This window comes from Bombus affinis, chromosome 1, assembly GCF_024516045.1.
Source record: "Bombus affinis isolate iyBomAffi1 chromosome 1, iyBomAffi1.2, whole genome shotgun sequence".
NCBI lineage: Eukaryota > Metazoa > Arthropoda > Insecta > Hymenoptera > Apidae > Bombus > Bombus affinis.
Genome location: NC_066344.1, coordinates 3,712,777 through 3,734,616, shown reverse-complemented (window position 1 = coordinate 3,734,616; position 21,840 = coordinate 3,712,777). Strand labels below are relative to the sequence as shown.

General features: G+C 37.0%; 1 protein-coding gene across 2 annotated transcripts in view; it reads right to left on the bottom strand.

The window, feature by feature from the left end:
• Positions 1–21,840, bottom strand: part of LOC126915615 (UPF0489 protein C5orf22 homolog) — a 322,696-nt gene that overhangs the window by 79,223 nt on the left and 221,633 nt on the right. Inside the window, exon 4 of one of the 2 annotated variants that reach the window (XM_050720449.1) lies at positions 5,307–5,410. The exons of the other annotated variant lie outside the window; for it this stretch is intronic. Coding sequence (XP_050576406.1) covers positions 5,407–5,410 — 4 coding nt within the window. The 3' untranslated portion in view covers positions 5,307–5,406. The remainder of the gene's footprint in view (positions 1–5,306; positions 5,411–21,840) is intronic. 2 annotated transcript variants of the gene reach the window in all.

Below are 21,840 nucleotides of genomic sequence, written 5' to 3'. Positions count from 1 at the left end.
AAGAGGATCGAAATTATCCTTCTGGCGATCCGCGTACTCTGAACATGCACGTATTATGCGAATATCCTGTATATAGGGTGGATCGATAAGAGATTACAACGATTCAAATAGTAATTTCTTTTATCAAAGAATAATGAAAATAGGATAGCATATGCATTTTTTAATCGCGTCTCGTCCTTTCGTTTATATTTTCGTCTCAATTATATTTTTCTAACATTAAGAAATACCTTTAATTCCAACAAAATGGATAAATTATTATTGCGCCATGCACATTTTCGTTTCAATTTTATGTCAAACGTCTTTTTAAAGCATCACAGATATTTTTTATTCGTTAACATGAAAATTGAAATATAAAAGTTCAAGGTTCGTAGCGAAAAGTAAGATAGAGAATGGAAAAATTTACAACGATACGTTGTCCTCGTCTTAACACTCGTTTTCGTTATTTTTTAACTAATTTCGCGAATTAAGTCATTCACGCGGTTTTTACTCTCTATTACAGGAATCGTTTCAGTTACTCTCCTCACATTACCTACTCGTCTTATATCGTATTTCTTATTTAAATACTCTATCTTATACTAGTAGCGATAGTAGAATTAAAAACTTATGGCAGTGCCTTATAATAACCTACGAAAAGACAAGTTCTAATAATAAAAGATACAAATGAAATTACGACAACGTAAGTTTAAAGCGACGGTGAAACAGATTATTTTATATTCATAAAGTCCCTAAATGTTGAAAAAGAAAAGGGACAGAAAACGATTATTTGTATCGTTAGAAAGGACAAAGAATAAATTCTCCTCTCACATAATTGTTATTCAATATTATATTACCGCAAACTTTATCTTTAAATATTATCGAACGACGAAGTTTTGAAATCACAGAATCTCGATTTCAGATTAAAATCACCGTAGATCGAATAAACGTAACGAAGATATATAGGTGTTCTGTTCCTGTTGAATTACCCTGTACATGTATACGTGCATAATGCACACGTATTGCCGCGTATTGTATTCATACAGTGTACGAACGGGATACAAGGCCTCGTACGTGTTGGTACAAGCGCATGGTGTACGGTTTGATGCATGCGAATGCGTATCCGGATCATGGGTAAATTAGTGCGAGAATTAGTGTGAGAATTAGTGCGGTACGCGCACTGACGTATACGCGTAGAGAGATACGAACGGAGAGAGACAAGGAAAAAGAGAGAGAGAGAGAGAGAGGGATCGGCTGGGTCGTTGCATAACGTTAACCCCGCGTGTCGTGACTTGTAAATGCGGTGTAAAGACTGACGTGAATATACGCACTAATGGAGGCGTTGCGGGAGTTCGTAATGGCCGCGTGGTGCGGTGCGGCGAGCGGGTTAATGAATTAAAGAAGATAAGGGACGCGTGTTTCCGCGAGCAACGCCGCGCATAAATCCACCGGGAACGATTCAGTTCGAGATGTCCTCCAGGTGGAAGGTGGACGAACCCCTTTCGAATCGAATCGATCGCCTCTCTCGTCGGCTAAATTCATGGATATCGCTTTGGACACACCTTTAACTTCGAACTGTCTGGTTGGTATTTGCGGAAATATATACTAATTTCGTAACATTATAACGATCCGCCTATATTTTATATTTAAGTATGTTATACATAGAGTTTTATCTGCTTATGGTTTCTGTTCGTTTGTTGCATTTTTACGATTTTAGGAGACGTCAAGATTTCCCTTGCGGCTTAGAATTGACTGACTGGTGTGAGATCGGTACACCAGACAGTAAGTAGTATGACAAAAGTTATGATAATGATAAAATATGTACTGGCTCAAGAAAGTATTCGTAGTTGGAAAATCTGTATGTTCGTATCGTATATGTTGTAGAAAGTATTTTGAAATTTCATTAGTAATGTAATGAGACACGACTGTTGTGATTATGTTGACAACATTTGAAACCAATTTGGAAATGTATATGAAGATTAAAAAATATTTATTGCAAATATACGCTTGGTACAAAGATAAATATACAATAGCTGTGTTAAGTATATATTAATAAGCGTTAAATATGGTCCCACTGAATATTGAGGATTATTAATTTAATGGATAGTTGACTGCTTAGATACTTTTCTACATTTTCAGATCGATTTCAAATTTTACCAATATGGTTATGATAGTCGTATCGTATAATGAAATTTTAAAATGTTTCGTATAATACACATACGTATCCATAAAAGGTGTTCGAATACTTTCGTCGTATTTAGGGTTAAATTAACAAGCTAGTGTATATGTATAAAATTACTTTTAATTTTTGTTTTTTTTTTTTTTACTATATAATTTGACTTTTATCTGGAGGAAACCATTAAAGTTCTTGACCAGGCAGGAAGAGTTAACTCGTCATCTAGCTGAATATCAATGAATCCCATTAATGGTTTATTCACTGATACTCTGTACTCTATGCATCATTACTATCTATTAGACATACATTATATTGCATGTAAATTTGCAAGAATAATAATTGATTGGACTAAAATTAATTCACCGTGTACCGATTGTTAATCTAAATGATCTGATTAATTCGTAATAATGTAGTGCGTCACGGGGCTCTACATTCAGAGGATAAATTAATGTTAGATAATCATATGGCTATCTAAATGAGTAAATAGCTGTTTCATTAGATTTCGGTAGAATTAACTAAGCCTAAACGATATAACAAGAAATAAAAGACTGAGAATAAAAAGATATCGAAAATTTAAATTGAAAGTACAGATACCACTTTTATGGCACTTTCAACAGCTTACAACCAATACGCATAAAAGTCTAGGAGTACAATAGATACGGAAGTACAGTACTAGAAGTATAATGGATACAAAACTGGAGAAGTATAATAGATACGAAAAAAGACAAGGAAAACGATAAGACTATTATATAAAACAAGCGCGTAATTTCTGGACTTAAAACCCCAACTCAAAACTAATTAATTATAATAGCACTTGACTTTTCATCAACATATATAACAAGATTCAACCAGGTGTTAATAGCATCCAGTAATAGATGAGACCATAACGTGATACTATAATTAAGAGACATAAAATCCCACAAGTCCAAAAGAAACACCAAAGCGTCTATAAGCAACTAAGTAATTTAAATTTTAATTAATAAAAATATTTGATTTTTGCATATATTAATAATTCCATTTTCCACATTTTTCCATATTTTTACATCATGCCCTATTAGGCAACCAACAAATCTTACCATTTAATAAGATCTTTAGCACACAAGAACAGGTTTCAATAGCTTGGCATATTGTCATATTTTCTCATACATTGATAAGTATGCATGAACGATATCTTAATATTCGACGTGCGCCATGATTTCGTTAAGCACAAATTTTTCTATAGCTTGCAATATCGTTCCTCTTATTCTGATAATTTAATCACATGATTTCTATTAGCCGCGGTATTAATTCTCGATAAAATCACTACGATTCTAATAAATCATCCGTACTCGATACTCGCAGCTCAGATTATGTAGCCGGCTGTCTTAACATATTTAATAGCCCACTTGTTTAATATGTAAAGCAACGCGAAAATATATGGAACGAGGCCAAAATGAAAGGAAAAACGTTGCACGCCGTGCGGGGGAGTGACCATAATACGATACTCGCTATGCTGGATATGCAGATGGATGCATCCACTATCACACGCGTATACGCGTACGCATACTAACCCGTACCTGCGCGTCATGCATAAATGATATATGCATACCATTGTGAATAAGTCTAGCCGCTGCAACCACCGAACGAAGATGTTCAATCCGTCTGACAACATCCCTCTTTATACGTTTCTGGCCCTCTGTTTCGCGTCATTCTTTACGCGTGCACGAGTTATACCGAGCTGTTTTTGCGCGTCTGTCTGTGTACATGTAATTAATAATTTATGTTGCGGAGTATCATTTGGGTCTCCGGGGGATGGGCGAGTATTAATTTCGCCGTGTAACCACGTGAATGTCTAAACTGCTTAAATGAAGTCCGTTATTAATCGGTCTCGTGAATTATTCCCAGGTTTATTAGGAAATGTTGGAGAAACGAATCGAATAGTTTCGGGTATTTATGACGGGAGAACGAATTCATGAATTTTATGCTAAAGAGTATCGTGTGCGAACTCTAAGCGTTTCGTGTATAAGTTTAATAATAAATAGTTATGAACCATTTTACATTCGTGATAGATTATGGAACATGAAGGAACGAATATCGTCTTTCGAACAAAGTTTGGAATCATTAAGCGCATGTTCTATAGAGTTAACAAATTTCAGGGACATATCGAGTCACGATTAAAATTGATATAGGCGAAAGAGATTTCAAACTTTTAGTCGATAACGTAGGCTAACGTATTATCTGTAGAAGAGTTTTAGATAAAAAAATGAAAATGAACGTATATTCACCGTCGGTGAAAAATGTAGAATCGTTAGACACGTGTTTCATACAATTTCAAAAATTTTGGAAAAAGGCAGCTTGAAATCCTAACATCTCTCGATAATTCCTTGATACATTAACAAAGAGATAAAATAAAAGAGAGACGAAATACTGGTACACTTATCTCTTAAAGTATAAACTATTTTAATGCTAGTTGGAAATATGCAAGATTACTGTATTTAGATGCCACTTATTTTCCGTGAGAATAAATAAAAGTCAAATGTTATACATGGTACCTCATGCGGAAATACTCTGTCTATTGATGGTACAGTTAGATTCGAACGTAAAATGATAACGTACGAACGCCTGAGCATTTAGGTCAATAAATGGTTTCGTATAACTGTTCGCTAATTGTTGAATTAAACGTGTATAACTGGTGATGAAAATATTTTCGGAACGAGCACCTATTACCCGATGCACGCAGTAAGGCGCCGTTCCACTAAATTCTGCCAACGAAACCGTGGAAAATCGTTCTGAATCAATGCGCGGCTCCTTTGCGCAAGATACTAATTGCTTCTCTGCATTTCAGTCACTTAACTGTGCCTTATGTAATTTCAAGCGAACCACTCCAGTTTACTGGGTGAACAGAAATTGAATAAACACTGTACAGTTAGAACTCGATTGAGCAAAAGAGTACCGGTTATGTAAATAAAAGATAATGGAAATAAGAATACTTCTGTACTAAATGATAGATCTAACATATAAAAGATTCATTTTGTAATTTACATTATGTATTATATTTCATTATGATGCGAGATAAATGACGTGTGACCAAATGAATAAACATCACGGCGTACTTTAATTAAACGATTAAACATTATGTATAATGATTATGTGTATAAATATTTCAAAAGAAACGTACACGAAGGCATTTACATTCTGTAGCATGGAACATAAAGTCCATTTCCATTACACAAGTCCCGTCGAATCGGAAGAATCCAGTTTAATTACATTCCGTAATCTTACCTGAAACCAAATAAAAGAGATTGTCATTAGATCATTTGCAATTTGATTAAAAATACGATATACAATTAGGTGTATAATTCGCAATAGAATATTAAAAAGTACGAGGTGGATTAATTAAACAGATTAATTCCTTAAATTTCCTGCAAATTAATCGTTGTATTATTCGCAATTGGTGAATTATCTAATTGAAAATATGATATACAATACACAATAAAGGATTTAATCGAAACAAATTTCCTCCTCGCATTTCCTACGCTAATATAAATGACGCTACTACTTAAGTTATTTTAAACACATATGCATACGCAACATCAAATCTACCAGACAGCTTCCCTACAATCTACATCCTGTCCCAGTTCTCGGTAAAGTTCCACAATCGCACGTTTAAACCCATACTTCGCAAAGCACCCCTTTCATAAACACAATTACACAGCCCACGTTTCTCTGAAACGAGACTTCCGAAAATACTCAATTATACATTCCAAACCATATTTCTCACGATCCGCCCTCTCAAAAATTCACAATTACGCAGGCAAAGCCGTATTACACAGAATTCAGCCAACCACGATACACGTAGGCTAAGCCACCCCGTACATTACATCGTACCGTTCGCATACATGGCCCCGGTATGTACACACGTATCGCAACGTTGTCTTGTCGTTACAAGCAGCGGATGGCGAGTTAGACGAGCTTAGAGCACGTGCGATGTTATAGTACAAGTGTACACCCCCGTTCATAAGTACATATTAACAGACATCCTGACTTGATACAAGGTATTATAATTAGAGGGCTCATAACAATGATGATCGTTTACCACATTTTTTTAGAATTTTCAATATCCGTTTAATACATTTCATTCTCCTTAAACAAGATATTTATCATATTTATACAATTGTTGTGAGTTTGCCAGTAATTATATCGCAAAGGAATTGTATCGAATTAAATTATAAAGTTGCGTCATAATAAAGGAGAAACGATTAATTTTAAATAGAATATGTCTAGATATTTTTTATAATATCTATTTCAATATGTCTTTAATTTATTAGGTCATCCCATAAGCAACCTGGCACTTCTAACAGCTACGTTTAAAGCAAAGAGAATTGTTAGCATACGAGTTCCATAAAACTGGCATAGAAAACTTAATAAAAAGATACACAAAATTAGAAAAAAGAATATTACATTGTACGAGCCATTCAGAAATTACACTGATCAACTTCGTCAGTTGAAAAGCACAGAAAAGCGACGATGTTACGAGCGCTGTTTTTTCTTTTTCTTTCTTTAATTTTCCTTAGAATCTAATTATACCATCTTCCGATGGAGTACGATGTAACCTGATAGATATGCAATGAATTTAAAAACTGAACAAACAGTAGAATTGGCCGAGTTGATTTCTAAGAGTCTTGTGTTAGAACGATACCATAATACATATGCACCCTGCGCGTTGTTGTATCTATACGTTTCCCATAAATACATAAAACTCCGCATAATATCGACTAATAATATTTAAAGCTGATGATATACGGCAAATATGATAATACTTATGAACGGGGGTGTACGCAGGGCCACATAGAGATACGCGCAAGCGTAATTACACGTACATGAACGTAGGGGAGAAGGCAAGTCACGGTCGCACCTGCTCCTTACGCTGACATCGGCCATCCCCATTCGAGGACGCAACCGGTCAACGAGGCGAACAGACGGACGGTACATCGGTTATTGTCCTGTCCCCGTTCAGGACAGGCATTGCCCTATTGACTTCGTTAACACTCGATATCTATCGAAAGGTGTTTCCTGCGCAGGCTCGATCACTGTCACGGGCCCCGTCCGTATCCTCATGCCCGGCTGTCATCGTTAAGTCGAACGAGCAAAGGTTAATAGCGTTTAAATTAGAGTTCCACGATAACGACGACATTGTCGGCGGGACGTCTAACAATTTATCGGCCACGCTCGTTTACGATCGCGCCAACCATGGTAATATATCGATCGTGCGGATTCTTGCCTAGTTAAGGCGTGCGAGAATATGAGAGGAATAAAATTTTGGCGCGAATAGGTTGGAGAAGAAGTTTTGATACAATGAAAGTGATTACTAGGCGAGAAGTTGTTCCGGGGTGACGGGTTAATGGATACTTTAACGACTTTACATCCTTTTGTGGAGGTTTTCGAAAAGTTTACGACGAACAGATAGGATACTTCATTCGTGTAATGATTGTTTTATCTTCTTTATTATGTAAGAAGTATGTATGAAGCATGTTATTTTAACGCAAAGAATTATGAAACAAACGATTGGTACTTAATTAAGTAGCAAGAATATACAAGGTATTTTTAATAAATATTTATGTTCACCTTTATCGAGATTGAAATATAATTATATATAGTTATCTGTTTTTATCATAACAGTTTAATTATAATTATGAATGCAGGATACGTAATATTCTCATTTTTCGATGAAGCGTTGTTTTATCAGATTCTAGCATTTCATTTTCATAGTACCACATTTTTTTGTATGCAAGTAAATTTAATATACTTCCACCTAATTAACTAATACGTAAACACCAGCTATAGTAAATACGACGATATATTTTCACTATATATTTTCTATCTATAAAGACAGAAAACGTTGAAAGACGAGCGTTCAAGTGATAAACGATATAAACGTCCAAATTGAAAATCTTCGCCTCTGGCACCTACGTTATTTATTATTTCAACTTCTGAATAATTTCAAACGAATTACAGTACCACTAACAAAATATTAAAAGTTCCTTCGATTCCGACAAAACCACCGAAACTCACCGACGTATCAAAACTCAACCATTCAACTATGCCAAACAAATTGCAATACAACCTTACCACATTGAAAATACCTCGGACTGCAGCCAAGCCGAAATAATCGCGTACCGACCCGACGTATCAAAATTCAAAATTGAACATCCAAGTAACGCGTCCCTTTGACAACAATTTATAATTCCCGGCTGAACATCGGAATGGTATTACCGGTAATCCATTCGGTTCGTGAGTACCATTGTAAATCCCGACGCATGATTCGCGCGCGAGATGGCGGCGACATTAGTGGCGCGTAACCACCAGATGGAAATTTATAATAGGGAAACGAGACAGAATTAATTGAATGGAATCGTCATCAATATTATCGGCTCGTGTTTGGCGAAGGACGTACCAAACGACGTTAATGAATATCGTTGCCGGACAAACTGTTCCTTCTTTGTCGTTGAGACGCGGACGGGACGGAAAACAAATTGGTTCGGCAGTCGTAAAGTGTCGTTTCCACGATGCAGAAATAGAGGGGCGCGAACGAACGTAGCGGCGAAACTTCGTTGCAGATTTATGCGAGGTTGTAAATGCGAGCGCCAGAGAACGGGTTGCAAACGATCGACATAGGCGTACCTGTGCCGTCTTCGTCTTCTTATTGGAAATGCGACAGGATAGGAGGAACGATGCCGGTGCACCGTGTTATTTGAGCACACCGATCCTCGCCTTAATTCACCATTTAATCGATAGCATGGCCACTTGTACGCTGTACTTTTAATGACGCTATTAGAAAATTGTTCCGATATCTTCCGTCCTTTTTTCCTTATCTTTTTTCCTTTTCTTCTTTTGGCGCTTCGATTTATCTTTTTGGTCCTTGAATTCATACGTAATTTTCGTATAACACGGCGGAGGTAGGTTGATTTCTTTGAAATATTGCGCAGCTTACAAACGAAAAAGAAGTGCGTTACAAATTGATACGATAATATACGGATTTACGTTTATTATCAGAAGAGGCATTGTATTCACCAAAAATAGCAATAGGTAGATATCGTGTCTTCTGCTCTCCTCTCCCTCTCTTCCTTTCTGGTCGATTTAAAATATTTATGGGTCACGTGTGGTGAATTTAAACTTCTGTCGATCGTGTATAACGCAACGTAATTATAAATGTCAGTGATTTTTGTACGCTCTGCTATGGCGTTGGGCAAATTTAATAGCGGGCAAAACGAGTACTGCATTTTATATCGTCTTTTGTATGTTTTTTACGGAGTAATAAAAACGTTTTATGTATTATTAGGCACCATAGACGTCACATAATGTGTAGGTCCTCGTTTAATATTCTTTGAGTTGCTCAACCGTATTATCACAGAATTATGCTGTGGAGAAAATTATGTTACTCGAAGGTTGACATTATTGTTATTGCATGTATAAATCATGTCTTCGTAGAAAAAAAATAAACATTCCATTGAATGATTAATTATTTCACGTACGTTTATCGTAAAATAATTATCATAAACTAATTATCTTACGCAAATCTTTTGCAAATCTTTTGCAAATAATAAACAAAAGGTTAGAAATTGTCAAATAGTACGATATAAATAATCGATGTATCATTAAGATACACACGCGTCTCTCTTGTGCATACAAAAAATGCATAAAAGTTTCAATCAAAGTCCTCCTTACCGTATAATATATTTCAAATATTAATACATTGTACAAAGTAAAAATGATACTTAGGATGGCTTTTACGACAACAGCAGCAATTTTTGTTCATAACTTCCCGATTGCTGATAGCTATTGCTGCTCATTTTTACAGAGATTTGCATCTGGCTTAATCGTTTCTACGTGGGTCGAACCAGAACATATTTCATCGAACACCGAACTGTATAGCTATCGAAGGAAATATGTACAATCAAGTCGCAACCTTAATAAAGAACGCTCGAAAGGACATAAACTGAGCGTAATATTTTAGGTGTACTGCACTTCATACCCTTTAATTACGTGCAAACTAACAATTTTATGACTAACAATTTATTGTTATACATCGGCTGAACCGCGGTTGAAGTACAAAATGTAAAAGGGGGCGCGGTTCCACAGTAATCATGTTCCAGAAGATGTGACTTCGAATTAAACAAGTTCTGCAATGAGATCATACGTTACAAGCACTCTTTAATGCAACCAAAGTACCGGTGTCGATGAATAAGTTTTATAGAATCATGGAAATGGTTCGAGGAAACGATACTCGCCATTTTTATTTATATTTTTTAGCTTCAGCCTGTACACGAACGGAATAATTTAGTATATGTCATATTACCGAGAGTCGGTCTCATTTTTGTTGTTAATTGAGCAATTTATATTAAAGAACTTGTGATACTCATAAATTTCTGTAAGTGATATATTGATCAGATAAAACATACATAAATTGCCGGTTCATTATAAAGAAATGTATTGATCAAGATCCTGAGTTTCGTAAAGGGAAAAATATCCATGTCTGTTGCCAATAAATTCTTTTGAAGTGCGAATAATATAAATATACCATAAATGAAAGGAATGCTCTATCTTCATCGATAACATCATTCTTTCATCTTCTTTATTTCTTTAAACTATCATCATCCTGTCAACGATAGCCAAACAAATTAAGGAATAAATCAAATTCTTACATATCCTTTACGTTTCTCACGATCTTCTGCTTTCACATATCGCACAACCTTTTTGTAGATTACCTAACAATAGCGAAACCTATAAAACAAACTCAAATTCTTTTACATTCGCTGCTTGCACTTGCGTAAACTAGCAACACCTCATCTCCATAGTCTACACAAAATAAAAGTTATCCAAAAAACAAATTTGTACCTGAGAATCATTCGGTATTGCAAAGTTGCTTCAATCGAGCAATATTCCTTTCCAGAAAAAAGTACGGTAGATTTAAAAGACGAAACGCTATATGAAAATACGAAAAAGAAATTCAATTTGTATAGTTTTTCATTGAGGAAGCTCTTCAGTTCTTTGTTCACCAAAAATAGAACATGGCAGCTTGTAGCTGAATCGATATCGTAGCGTTACTCACTAAACGTATTCGAAAAAGTGAATAACGTTTCTGCGTATTTTTGCACCTTTAAGTTTCTTATAAATGCATAAGCATCCGCAATCAACTAATCATTACGACGTTTCGCGATTTCTCAAAGCCCATGACGCAGGGAACAGTTGCAGAGCATTCGTGTCTTTCCGACGTTAATTACGAAGGAAGTGAAAAAACGAGGGAAAACCGGTTAGTCATGGTACGTTATCGGTCAGTTCCATCACTTTGAAAAACCGGAGAGACACACGAAAATTGTTCGGTAACGCGAACACGAGCGCGTGCAGCCGTAAAGGCGGATCCATCGTGAGTGGGATAGTTCGTCAAGGAGACCGGAAGCGGCCTACTTCCGAAACGGCGTATAATTTTTTATGCAAAGCCGGGGCCCGATCGTTCCAGCTCGAAAACTGTAATTTGTGGCGGTCGTTGGTAGCCGCGCGTAAGGATACGTCCGCGCGGACCCGCTCGCGCGCGCGTGCAGCGATCGCAAGCTGCCCCCGGAGACGGCCCGATAATTACCTCGTCAGAAGCCTCCTTTTCTTCCACGCTCCACCGCTGCGATTCTGGACACCGAATCGTTAACGAGTCCGGCCCCTTATCTGGTTGGGGAAATCAGGGAAAGGTTCCGAGGTAGGAACTGGGACATGATTCTGGACGAGTTCGGTTTTTAAGCATTTTTTCCCTTATTTTTAATATATATGTTAGAGTAGTTCAAATTTTTGTGAAGAGATTTTTCGCAATTGAAAGTTAAGACTACGGTAGGCTGGTTAAAATTCCTAATGAGGAATTATAATGGCAATTTGAATCATTCAAAAGGTAAGCTATATAAGAAATCGAGATTAATTGTTTAAGAAAAATGGAAGGTTAATTTTGGTGTCAAAATTGTCAAATTCTTAGGAAATTTTCGTTTAATGTTACATATTTGTTAGTACGTAATAAGGAATTTTGACTACGAAGTATTAATTATTAATTAAATATTATATGGAGTATAAAAAAATATATAAGAAATAACTTTCGCAACTGTTTAGTCAACATACTATTTATACTGATCTTGCTTTTATGTTAATAAGTAGGAAATAAGTGACACAGAAAACATACATACAAAATATCTGTTTTTCACATAAAATTAAAGTAAGGAAAGATAAGTTCTTCTTATATCGTGATGCCAAAGATAAACATTCATCTTAGTTGAAATAAGAAACACGGCAAAATGATGTACTTTGTAACTTGACAACAAGTATCACATGTATTAAGTATCAGTTTATTTCTGCACATATGAAATATTTCTCAAAGGACTGTCTGCAGTGAAACTGACAATTCGAATTCGTAAAATCTACGAACATCTTCGATGTGACAAACGTTTCAGTTTCACAGTACTTCCGTCATTAAGCACAGGCGACAGCCAGTCTACCGCAATGTAATAAATATAGATGAATGAGGGCGAATATCGTGCGTGCATCTGCGACGTGAACTCGTTCAAGATGCTTTGATCTATTTCTGGTCCAAACGTGCCACTTTGTCCACCTGCGAGATTTACGAAACCACGTCCGGTTCTCCGTATGTTAGATTTTAGATGATCGTGAATCATCGTTTTCTATCCTGACGCGCCGGATGAAAGGAATCGTAAACGACTATATCCATCCACTTGAGCCAAGACGAACCGGGACGTTAAACACTAAGTTGAGGATACAAGTGTGATTTAGGATTGTCGAGCTCGAAATATAATTGCGTAAGTAAATCCTAGATACATAAAAGTCCGACTAATCCATTTAGGAGCTATGCGACGGTTGCTTAACGTCATTTGGAACTTTATTTATTAATTTTTCGTTATTATTGCATCTTTTATCTAAATCCTACAATTTATTTGTTTATTTTTTATCTTCTATGATGTTTGTGGAAATTTAAGCATTTATGAGAAAATGATATTTTTTACATCACGAATATCTTTTTGTATATATCTGATTTATATAACGCGCTTCTGCAACGTATCTATTATATCAATACGTTTCTTGCATTGCACCTTGATAAAACAATATGTAAATTACTTTATTTATATTTCTTAATAACATCGTATTTATGCAATTTTTACACGTTATTTTATCGTGTGTTACTTAACGTATTAATTGCACTGTAATTAATTCAACGAAACGAAGCAAACTCGAATATCCTTTCAATTCGAATCACACGAGTATTTTAATTACTCGGGTATACCTAACAGCGAATGTAAAAAGAGTGTTAATTTTCAAAACGTTTCATATCATACTATCAATATTATTAATATAATAATATTTCATACTATCAATATTCTTTCATGTCGTGCTTTTACAATGATAATAAAGATACGAAAAATGGTTATGCACTACATAAATGAGTACTGATATCAAAGAATAATGATTAGACAACGGTCATTAATCATTATTACCACTTACAGCACATAAAAAAAAACACGATGTAAACAAACTGAATTCGATCGATCGCGTGTACAAAAATCGAGACGCAGTCGCTTGATATCGGTGCATACAAATTTTTCCGCGCGAGCAAAACAACTGATCCGGCGAAAAATTCAATTAATCACCATGCCGTCGATATTTCATCTCTGCGAGATGGACAGGTGCAATTTGTACGTATCACAAGCAATATATTATCAACCAATATCCGGAACCTATTCACGACTGCGTAGACTTTGTTCTTACAGTCGCGAATTCATAGGTGAACGAACGCTCGAAACGAGTTTCTGACCAGTGAGAATTCGTCGCGATCTCGCCTCGATAAAATCGCGTATGCGAGCCAGAAAACGGTGCTTTATCGCTAGCCGGAAGAATGTCCTGGTCGTTTAACCTGCAACGTTTCACCGTCTCAAAAGACGACAGGTGGAGAGTTGAAGGTGAAAAGCAGCATTTAAAAACGACTAAGAAAAAGAAACGATGAAAAGAGAGGAAAGAAATGAGAAAGAGCAGTTATCCGACGACACAAGTCACACGGAAGGGAATATACGAGGTTACGAAAATATTCGAACGCTCGTAGACGTCCTTTATTAATATATTATGTGTATTGCGTGAAAAGTTTTATTAGCCTTGTTGCAAGACTATCACGATCATGTTGATCAAGTTTGAAAGAAATCTGAAAATACGTATAGTAATTAAAAAATATTTAGTACAGATATACATTTTGCAGAGGTCATACAAGCATTTGAACAGTCAATAACAAATTCGAATATTCAATGGGTCATATTTAATATTTATTATATGCCAAATGTATGCCTGCAACAAATATTCTGTAATTTCTATGTACATTTTCAGATTCGTTTCGAATTTTGTCGATATAATCGCGTCTCGTTACAGCCCTAATAAAACTTCCAAATGTTTTGTATAATACGTTCAATACGAACATAAAAGTTGCCTATGGTAAGACACGTTGACGAACCAGTGTAAATGAGACGGTTCTCGTGGCCCGGAGAAAACTATTTTCGCCGAGTACAGGTCGACGATCTATTTTAAATTTCCAAGGATAATAAATTCAGGAATTTCCGCCCGCTTAATCCTTTCCTCGATTCGACCCCGATTATATTCACCCCGACCACCCACCATCAACCTTTTTCTTCGCAGCTTTTAGAAAGATGCGATCAAGACGCGGGCAAATTCATATTTTATTCCGCGTCGTGTTTCGGTCGGTTCGCGGTGTTTTACAAATGGCGCACGAAAAGCTTCGGGAATAAATTCAACGTGCTGGGTCACGATTATTTACGAGTCGAGGCCGCGTCGACTTAATTAATTTTATGTAAAAATATGTCACAGAGAAGCCGCGAGTCCGACAATGTGACGGCGCGGTTCGTTTCGTTGCTGTACGACGCGTGTATATGGCCGTACGGGCGGGCTAGAGAAAAACGTGTTTGATAAAGCGTTACCCGGTGATCACGCACCTGCCGCCGCGTGATACTTTGCACGCGTCTCGGAGCGCGCATACTTTTATGCCGCGTTTCGTATTTTTCAGCCGTGCACAAGCGTGAATTAATGGCGCGCCACTGTTCGCGTGGACGCACGGTGACGCGACTCGCACGCTCACACAATCTACGTTTCGGACGATATGTGTCGACGAAATTTGAATCGAGTGATTTATCGTGGCTACGGTATATTAGTGTTGCCGAGTTGGTAAGAAGTCACGCGTGTGTATAATCAAGACATTATTTCGATCGAGGGTTGTTACAAAACTACAGAGACAACAAGATACGGGTATACTAATTGAAAAGAAATGTTCGCAGCTGAGAAGCTGACTACTAACGCGTGGAATATTCGCTTCGTGTGTATTAATTGAAACTTGCATGGAAATGGTATAATAAAATTAGTCCTAAGTGTATGTAAATCTGTGACGTAACTCAGAAATCCAGACAAAGATACATGGAAGAACTGTATTCGCATGATCATCGCGATAAAAGCATCCCCGAGCGATAGAATTCCATTGGGTAGGCAGTAAACGCGAAACGTGATCGTCGCGTTGCAACATTCTGCTACAAGGCGAGCCCGTTTAGACGGCAGGTCACGCGATCCGTGGCATTCTTGAAGAAGGAAGAAGAAACGGCTGAACAAGAGCGGAAAGGCAAAGCAGTCGCGACCGGGGTGGATTTGGAAATCGAGATTCCGCCTTGATGGATGCGACTTCCAAGGGGGTGGGTCTGGGTGTGGCAAGAGGGTGCGCTGAAATCGCGTCTAACAGGCCGCCGTGCAGAGTGAATCTCTTCGCCGAATTGAAAGCCGTTCCACGTATCCACACGTACGGAAAAAGTTTTACGTGAGATCCCTTTTTCTTCTCGACCAACCCCTATTCGCTCTTGCACTGACATGCGTGCCACGCATATTATGCGCACGCATCCTTTATATCGGCTTTGGTTTGTCTTTTTTTCGTTTCTTCATGGGTTCTAATTTGCTTTTCATTGTCTTATTAAGTTTACCTTGTCTTTAATTGTTCAATTTTAGGGAATTCGTAGAAAATAATTACATACCAAGTACGATGTTATATGTTCTTTAGAACATGACTAGAAATGCTCATTTGCACTTATTTTATTTCGTTTATTTTATAATTGTAGAGTAATTTTATTATTAAATAATCAGATGATATTTTTAATATTTAGAAAAGAATATTTTTAATACAGCGGTTACAGTTAATATCAGTAGTAAAGATGATAATATTTAATTTCAGTAAAATTAAATCATAAAACATTGATAATCTTTCTGTCACTTGTACATTCATATACTAATTATTTATATACTTCATATTAGTTTTGAAATACCCCATTATATATAAATTCTCGTAAATATTGAAGAGAATTAAAAACAAAGATAAAGTGACAATTATAATTCTCTCAACTTTTGTGAATATCATAAAAAGGAAAATGAATTTTTTCCACTCGTATATTGTTGCATATTCTAGAAACTTCCTTGTCCATGAATTTCTTCTAAATGAACAAACATTCGCAGTCTATTCACAACATTTCAATCAATTATCTGATTGCATTGGAAATCGTCTAAATCCCATGGAATAGCAATTACATTAACCAACTTGGTAAAACAAGCATCACTAGCTACATTCTCTGTGAAATCTTCAATCTCTGAACGTCGTTGTAGAAGCATGACGTCGTTCTATGTTCTCGTAGAAAGTTCCGGAATAAGACGACGCTCGAGTTCACCCTGGGGCGAGTAAATCGAGGCGTACGCTAAAATGGAACTGTACAAAGTACCATTTCATAAATCTTGGCCGGAAAAGCGCGCGCCGCTGCGGAAGGGGCGGAGGGAAAAGAAAACTGTTGATAGATGAGGAAGACGAGGAGAGCAGGTCACAGCGCCGGGAGCACGAGCTGCTGGAAGCATTATTTCGGAGACGGTGTATGATATTATAAACCGAGAGAGGATACGTCTGAGGAGTCTCCCTCTTCGTCGTTGTGTACGTAGAATCTCCGGGAAGAAACTGTGTCTTTGATGAAGATACTTGTGGTAAACTGTATATATACGTGAACGTGGAACTGACAAAACACGTGCAGTGTTTGTTAGCTAAATATGAAGAGGCATGAACGTTCTTATATCTATTACATAATATTACATATATATAATACGTTATATATTATATTGCAGAGCATTTATATGAAAATTAGAGAAAAAAAGCAATATAACAGAGACGTTTTATAACAGAATTTCTAAGAAATATTTTAAAAATACTAGTGTTAAAATTAGCTTATAAGACATAGAGATTTGTTGGATTGTCGATAAATAATTGATTAGATTAATAGCTTTTTACGCGAAGATGATATATGTGACAATCTTGTTAGATACCAACGTATATTTTACACACACATTTTAGTTAACGAAGATTAAATAAAATATCTTTAAAGAACCAATGTTTTAACATCGCCTATGGTTATAAGATATGATTCTTAGACATGTTTTCTTCAACGTCATTTTGTCACCATCAATTATGCTCATAGGTATGGGCTTGGTGATGTATAAGGAATTACAAAAGTAAGAAAAGTTCTTTAAACAAATAGGAACAGATAAATGGCTCTTAAAATGATACCATTGATAAAATATTATAATTATTCTTCGTTTCGTGTTACTATTAAATATCTCGCTAAATCACTGCAATTAATATTACCAATATATTGAAACGATTATATTGGCACATAGACATATGATTGGATTAGAACATCTTTACGTCCAGAGGCGACCATATTTCAATTTCATCAAAGAGAAACTTTTTTCCACAGGTGTGAACAGAGTAGATAGCGCACAGAGTGGAGTGCGCGTGCTCCTCGAAGCTGTCGTTCTACACGCTGGACGTATAATGTAACGAATGGAGGATAGAAAAGAATAAAAGAAGGAAAAGAGAGTATGAGCGAGCAATATATCAAGCAGGGGTTGGCAGGAAGACGGAACCTCCTCCGAGGAACTACCGACTCGCCTCCTCCTCGTCTCTTTTTACCCTACAGTCAAGAAAAATCCCGAATAATCCGGTTGCAAGGATTATCCTGTCTCTCGCCGAACTTCCCTTGTTTTATATAACTCGTCGAATACCGTGGCTCTTGCACGACGGGATCGTCGTTCGATTTAATTTAACCCTCTTGGCGAGGAAATTTTAGGATTTTTAAGCAATATCATTCAGGCAAAATTGCACAATTTTATCATATCTATTTATCACAGTCATATTTCTTCAGATACGTCATCAGTTACAAATTATAGTATTATTAAATATATAGATAGTGCCATTTCTTTGATCAAAGTATATTCCCTAATATTTGAATTTTTATATACATTTGGAATATACTAGTGTCGATAGATACTTTCTTAAGGACATTGTATAAATAGATTACATACTCGATAATATTGAAATTATGACTTTTTACTGCTGTTAGTATCGTTTCATTCATTTTTATGTTATAAGAATTGATTAAATTTTACTACTGTGCACTGATCGATGAAATATAGCAAAGCAACTTGTAATTTATAATAACTATAAGAGGAAATATGTTACCTCGTACATGTTTCAAAATAGGCAATTGAAATCATTTTGTACGAAGAAGAAATAGAAATTAACAAATTCGCATATTGCGTCATGTATCGAGCAATGTAAATTGGAGAGTTGAATCGTTACGATAATCAATGTAAAACGTCTCCGACAATTTCCCACAATTGTACAGTAACGCTTCCTTATTTTCTAAACCTCTGCGAATTTCATAACTCGCAAGAAAAAAGCGCTTAACTGACTCGTACCACTGAAACATTGTCTATGGCCGAAACCGTAAGCAACATTCACTTCTAAGAATGCGAAAGTGCAGAACGCATGGTAACATCGTGACGGCGTTACATAAAAGGTTTCGAGGCGGTATACTCTGGGAAACTGCGTCGGAACGAACAGATTTATGCGTGGAAAGCGGTTGACCGGTTTTATAGTACAATAAATTTATTTAAAAGACATTAATGAATAGCGGGACCGTTTAATGGTCGAAGGATCCTATGATGATGTAACCGTAATCATGGCGGTGATCGCGTCGGAACAGCTATGAAAATTACACGCGGTATTCGCCGAGATCGAGGGAAAGATTGCGTTAAAGATGAACTGAGTACCTAATCGTTGGTCTCGCAATAACGTCCTCGCAACAAAGTTTAGTTTGGCCATCGCGTCGTGCAATCATATTCGCGGCGAATAAAAGCGACGAGAAAACGCAATAAACCGCGCGAGCCGCTGTAAAACGCGTGGAATGCTTCCCTCGTAGAAACGTTGCGAAAGCAAGGAATCCGGATTGTAAAACCTAAGTATGAAACGGAGACAAACAAAGGCTCGTGTGATTTTATACTCGAATATGTTTCAGCCGCGAGACAGACAGGGATAGTTGGTTTGATTAACTCGGGGGATAAGCTTTCTTATTCCTACCTTATTTACTTGAGATGTTGGACAATAACCTACTAAAGAATTAAAAAATAGTTTGTCGTAATGTTGCAAATTCTTCAACTTCTCTAAATTTCATAAAAATATTATGGGGTTTATATAAAAGAAATAGCGACGAAGGGAATATCGAGCGAATCGTTGGCATTCTCTTTTATAGCTACGGTGTTAAAATGCAGATTTCGATAATATAAATTGATCGAGAGAAATTGCATATGATACGCATTAATTAATGATAAACGCAACTGTGGTCCTTAATGGTTTGCGATATCGATCGTAAATGGATTTTTTTTTAATTAAAAGAAAGGAAGAAGTTTGTCTGGTAGAAGAATGACATATGTAATTAGTAACTTTAAATTGTATTATTCTAAGTAATTTCATGCTATCAAATTTGTAGTAAAATACGTCGGTATGTAATGAGAAGTTGCAATATTTTATTAGATCTTATCCAAGAAATGAATTTTATCGCAGTTTATTACGATATGAATTAAAAGTTCGCATTTATAATCCGACTTCTTGAGCGACAGAAATAAACAAATACTTATCCAACGATACTTAACTCTAAACTTAACTTTCTAACATCAAGATAGAAAATCCTGCGTAATTTTCACTTCCTAACATCGTTCCAACTATTCCGGCAAGTACAATGAAATTCCAATTTTAAAATAGATAATTTCCTAATAAAGAGTCTGAAACTTCTACCAAAAACTTCTTCATCCGCGAGGAAACAAAGTTGCCTAAACTCAAGCCGCCCCAATCTCGTACTTCTTCGCATGCCAATTACGAATAAACGCAGTATGCATCTCCACAAATCTCTCAACGAATCCTACATTCCCAATCCTACAACCTAATCACCTAAGCCAAAACAGGCCGTGGAATCGAAGAAATGCGACCAATTAAACGCAAACTTCGACAGCTAAAGTTTCAGGTTGATCAATTGTTTGCTAGTCACCGGCAAATTTCTTACGTCACGTTTAGCCGCTTAAGGTGCTCGTTTAGGGTAAGGGCCACCCTTGTGTTCCTTCTGCCCCATTCTCATGCCGACACTCCCTTTATCGATCCCACTCTCAACCCTCTTTCTCGCTCCATCCTCCCTCGCGCTCTCTTTCCTCCTTTTCTTTCTGCCTCTCCCTTTTTCGCCCTCTTTCGCCAGGTTCCCGTCGTCTCTGTCCATCTCGTTCCCTCCTCGCCACTATCTGCGTCCCTCTTCACCACCTAGTTACCCCGGGGAAAAGCTAGAACCGGTTCCATCCTCCGTCACCCTCCTCCTTCGCAGACGCCACCACCATCGCAGCAGCCACTGCTGCCACTCGCCTCTATAAACCCGACCAACCAGGAAGCACGTATCTGCCCTTTCGAATTATCCGGCTGGCTTGCCGCCCTTTGTTGCACGCGGAATTTCGTTTAATTAAAATGAGACTGTAGGGCCGACTGGCTTTCTCCTGAGAGGCCGCCTCGCTCCGCTCGCTTCTTCTTCGATTCTGTCAGCTCGAGAGGAACAAAGTGCTGGTCCGAGACGTTTGAACGTCTGAAAGAATACGCGTTTCTCCGGGCGTTTCGTGATTTCGTTCGCTGCCATGGAAAAATCGCCAGTTTCCTTCGCCACGATGGCTCAGGTCATATGCTTTCTAGTGAGTTCGCGATGGTTCAAGGTGGGTCGAGATGGTGTGGTAGGACGTGGATCGGTTTAATCGACGTGGTTTGATGAAGATCAATATTGGAAGATGATGCAGAGGAGTTTGGAGATACGAAGTGGCGAGAGGAGATCGAGAAGGGAAGATATTTGTTTGAGAAAGTGAAAGATTCTGAATGAAATGTGGGTTGAAAGGTGGAATAGGAAGCAAAGGGGCAGAGAGTTTTATACGTGATCGATTAAACAATTTCTTGATTAATAGAAGATTGGAAAAAGTAGGTCTTCAGTGAACATTTTTATGAATTACAGAGCTATACTGCTAGGTCTCTAAATATCGAGTCGTGTCATTAATATTTCTGTAATACCAAATTAATATCTCATTTGGACAAAGTTTCTCTAAAAATGCAGCTCTTTTATAGATATTGCATTAAGCAGATCACGAGTAAACTTAACCACGTCTATACCTATCAGACTATCGATGAATTATAATTACAGGAATGCGGAGTTTTATATTTTTACAGAGGGAAAAGATCG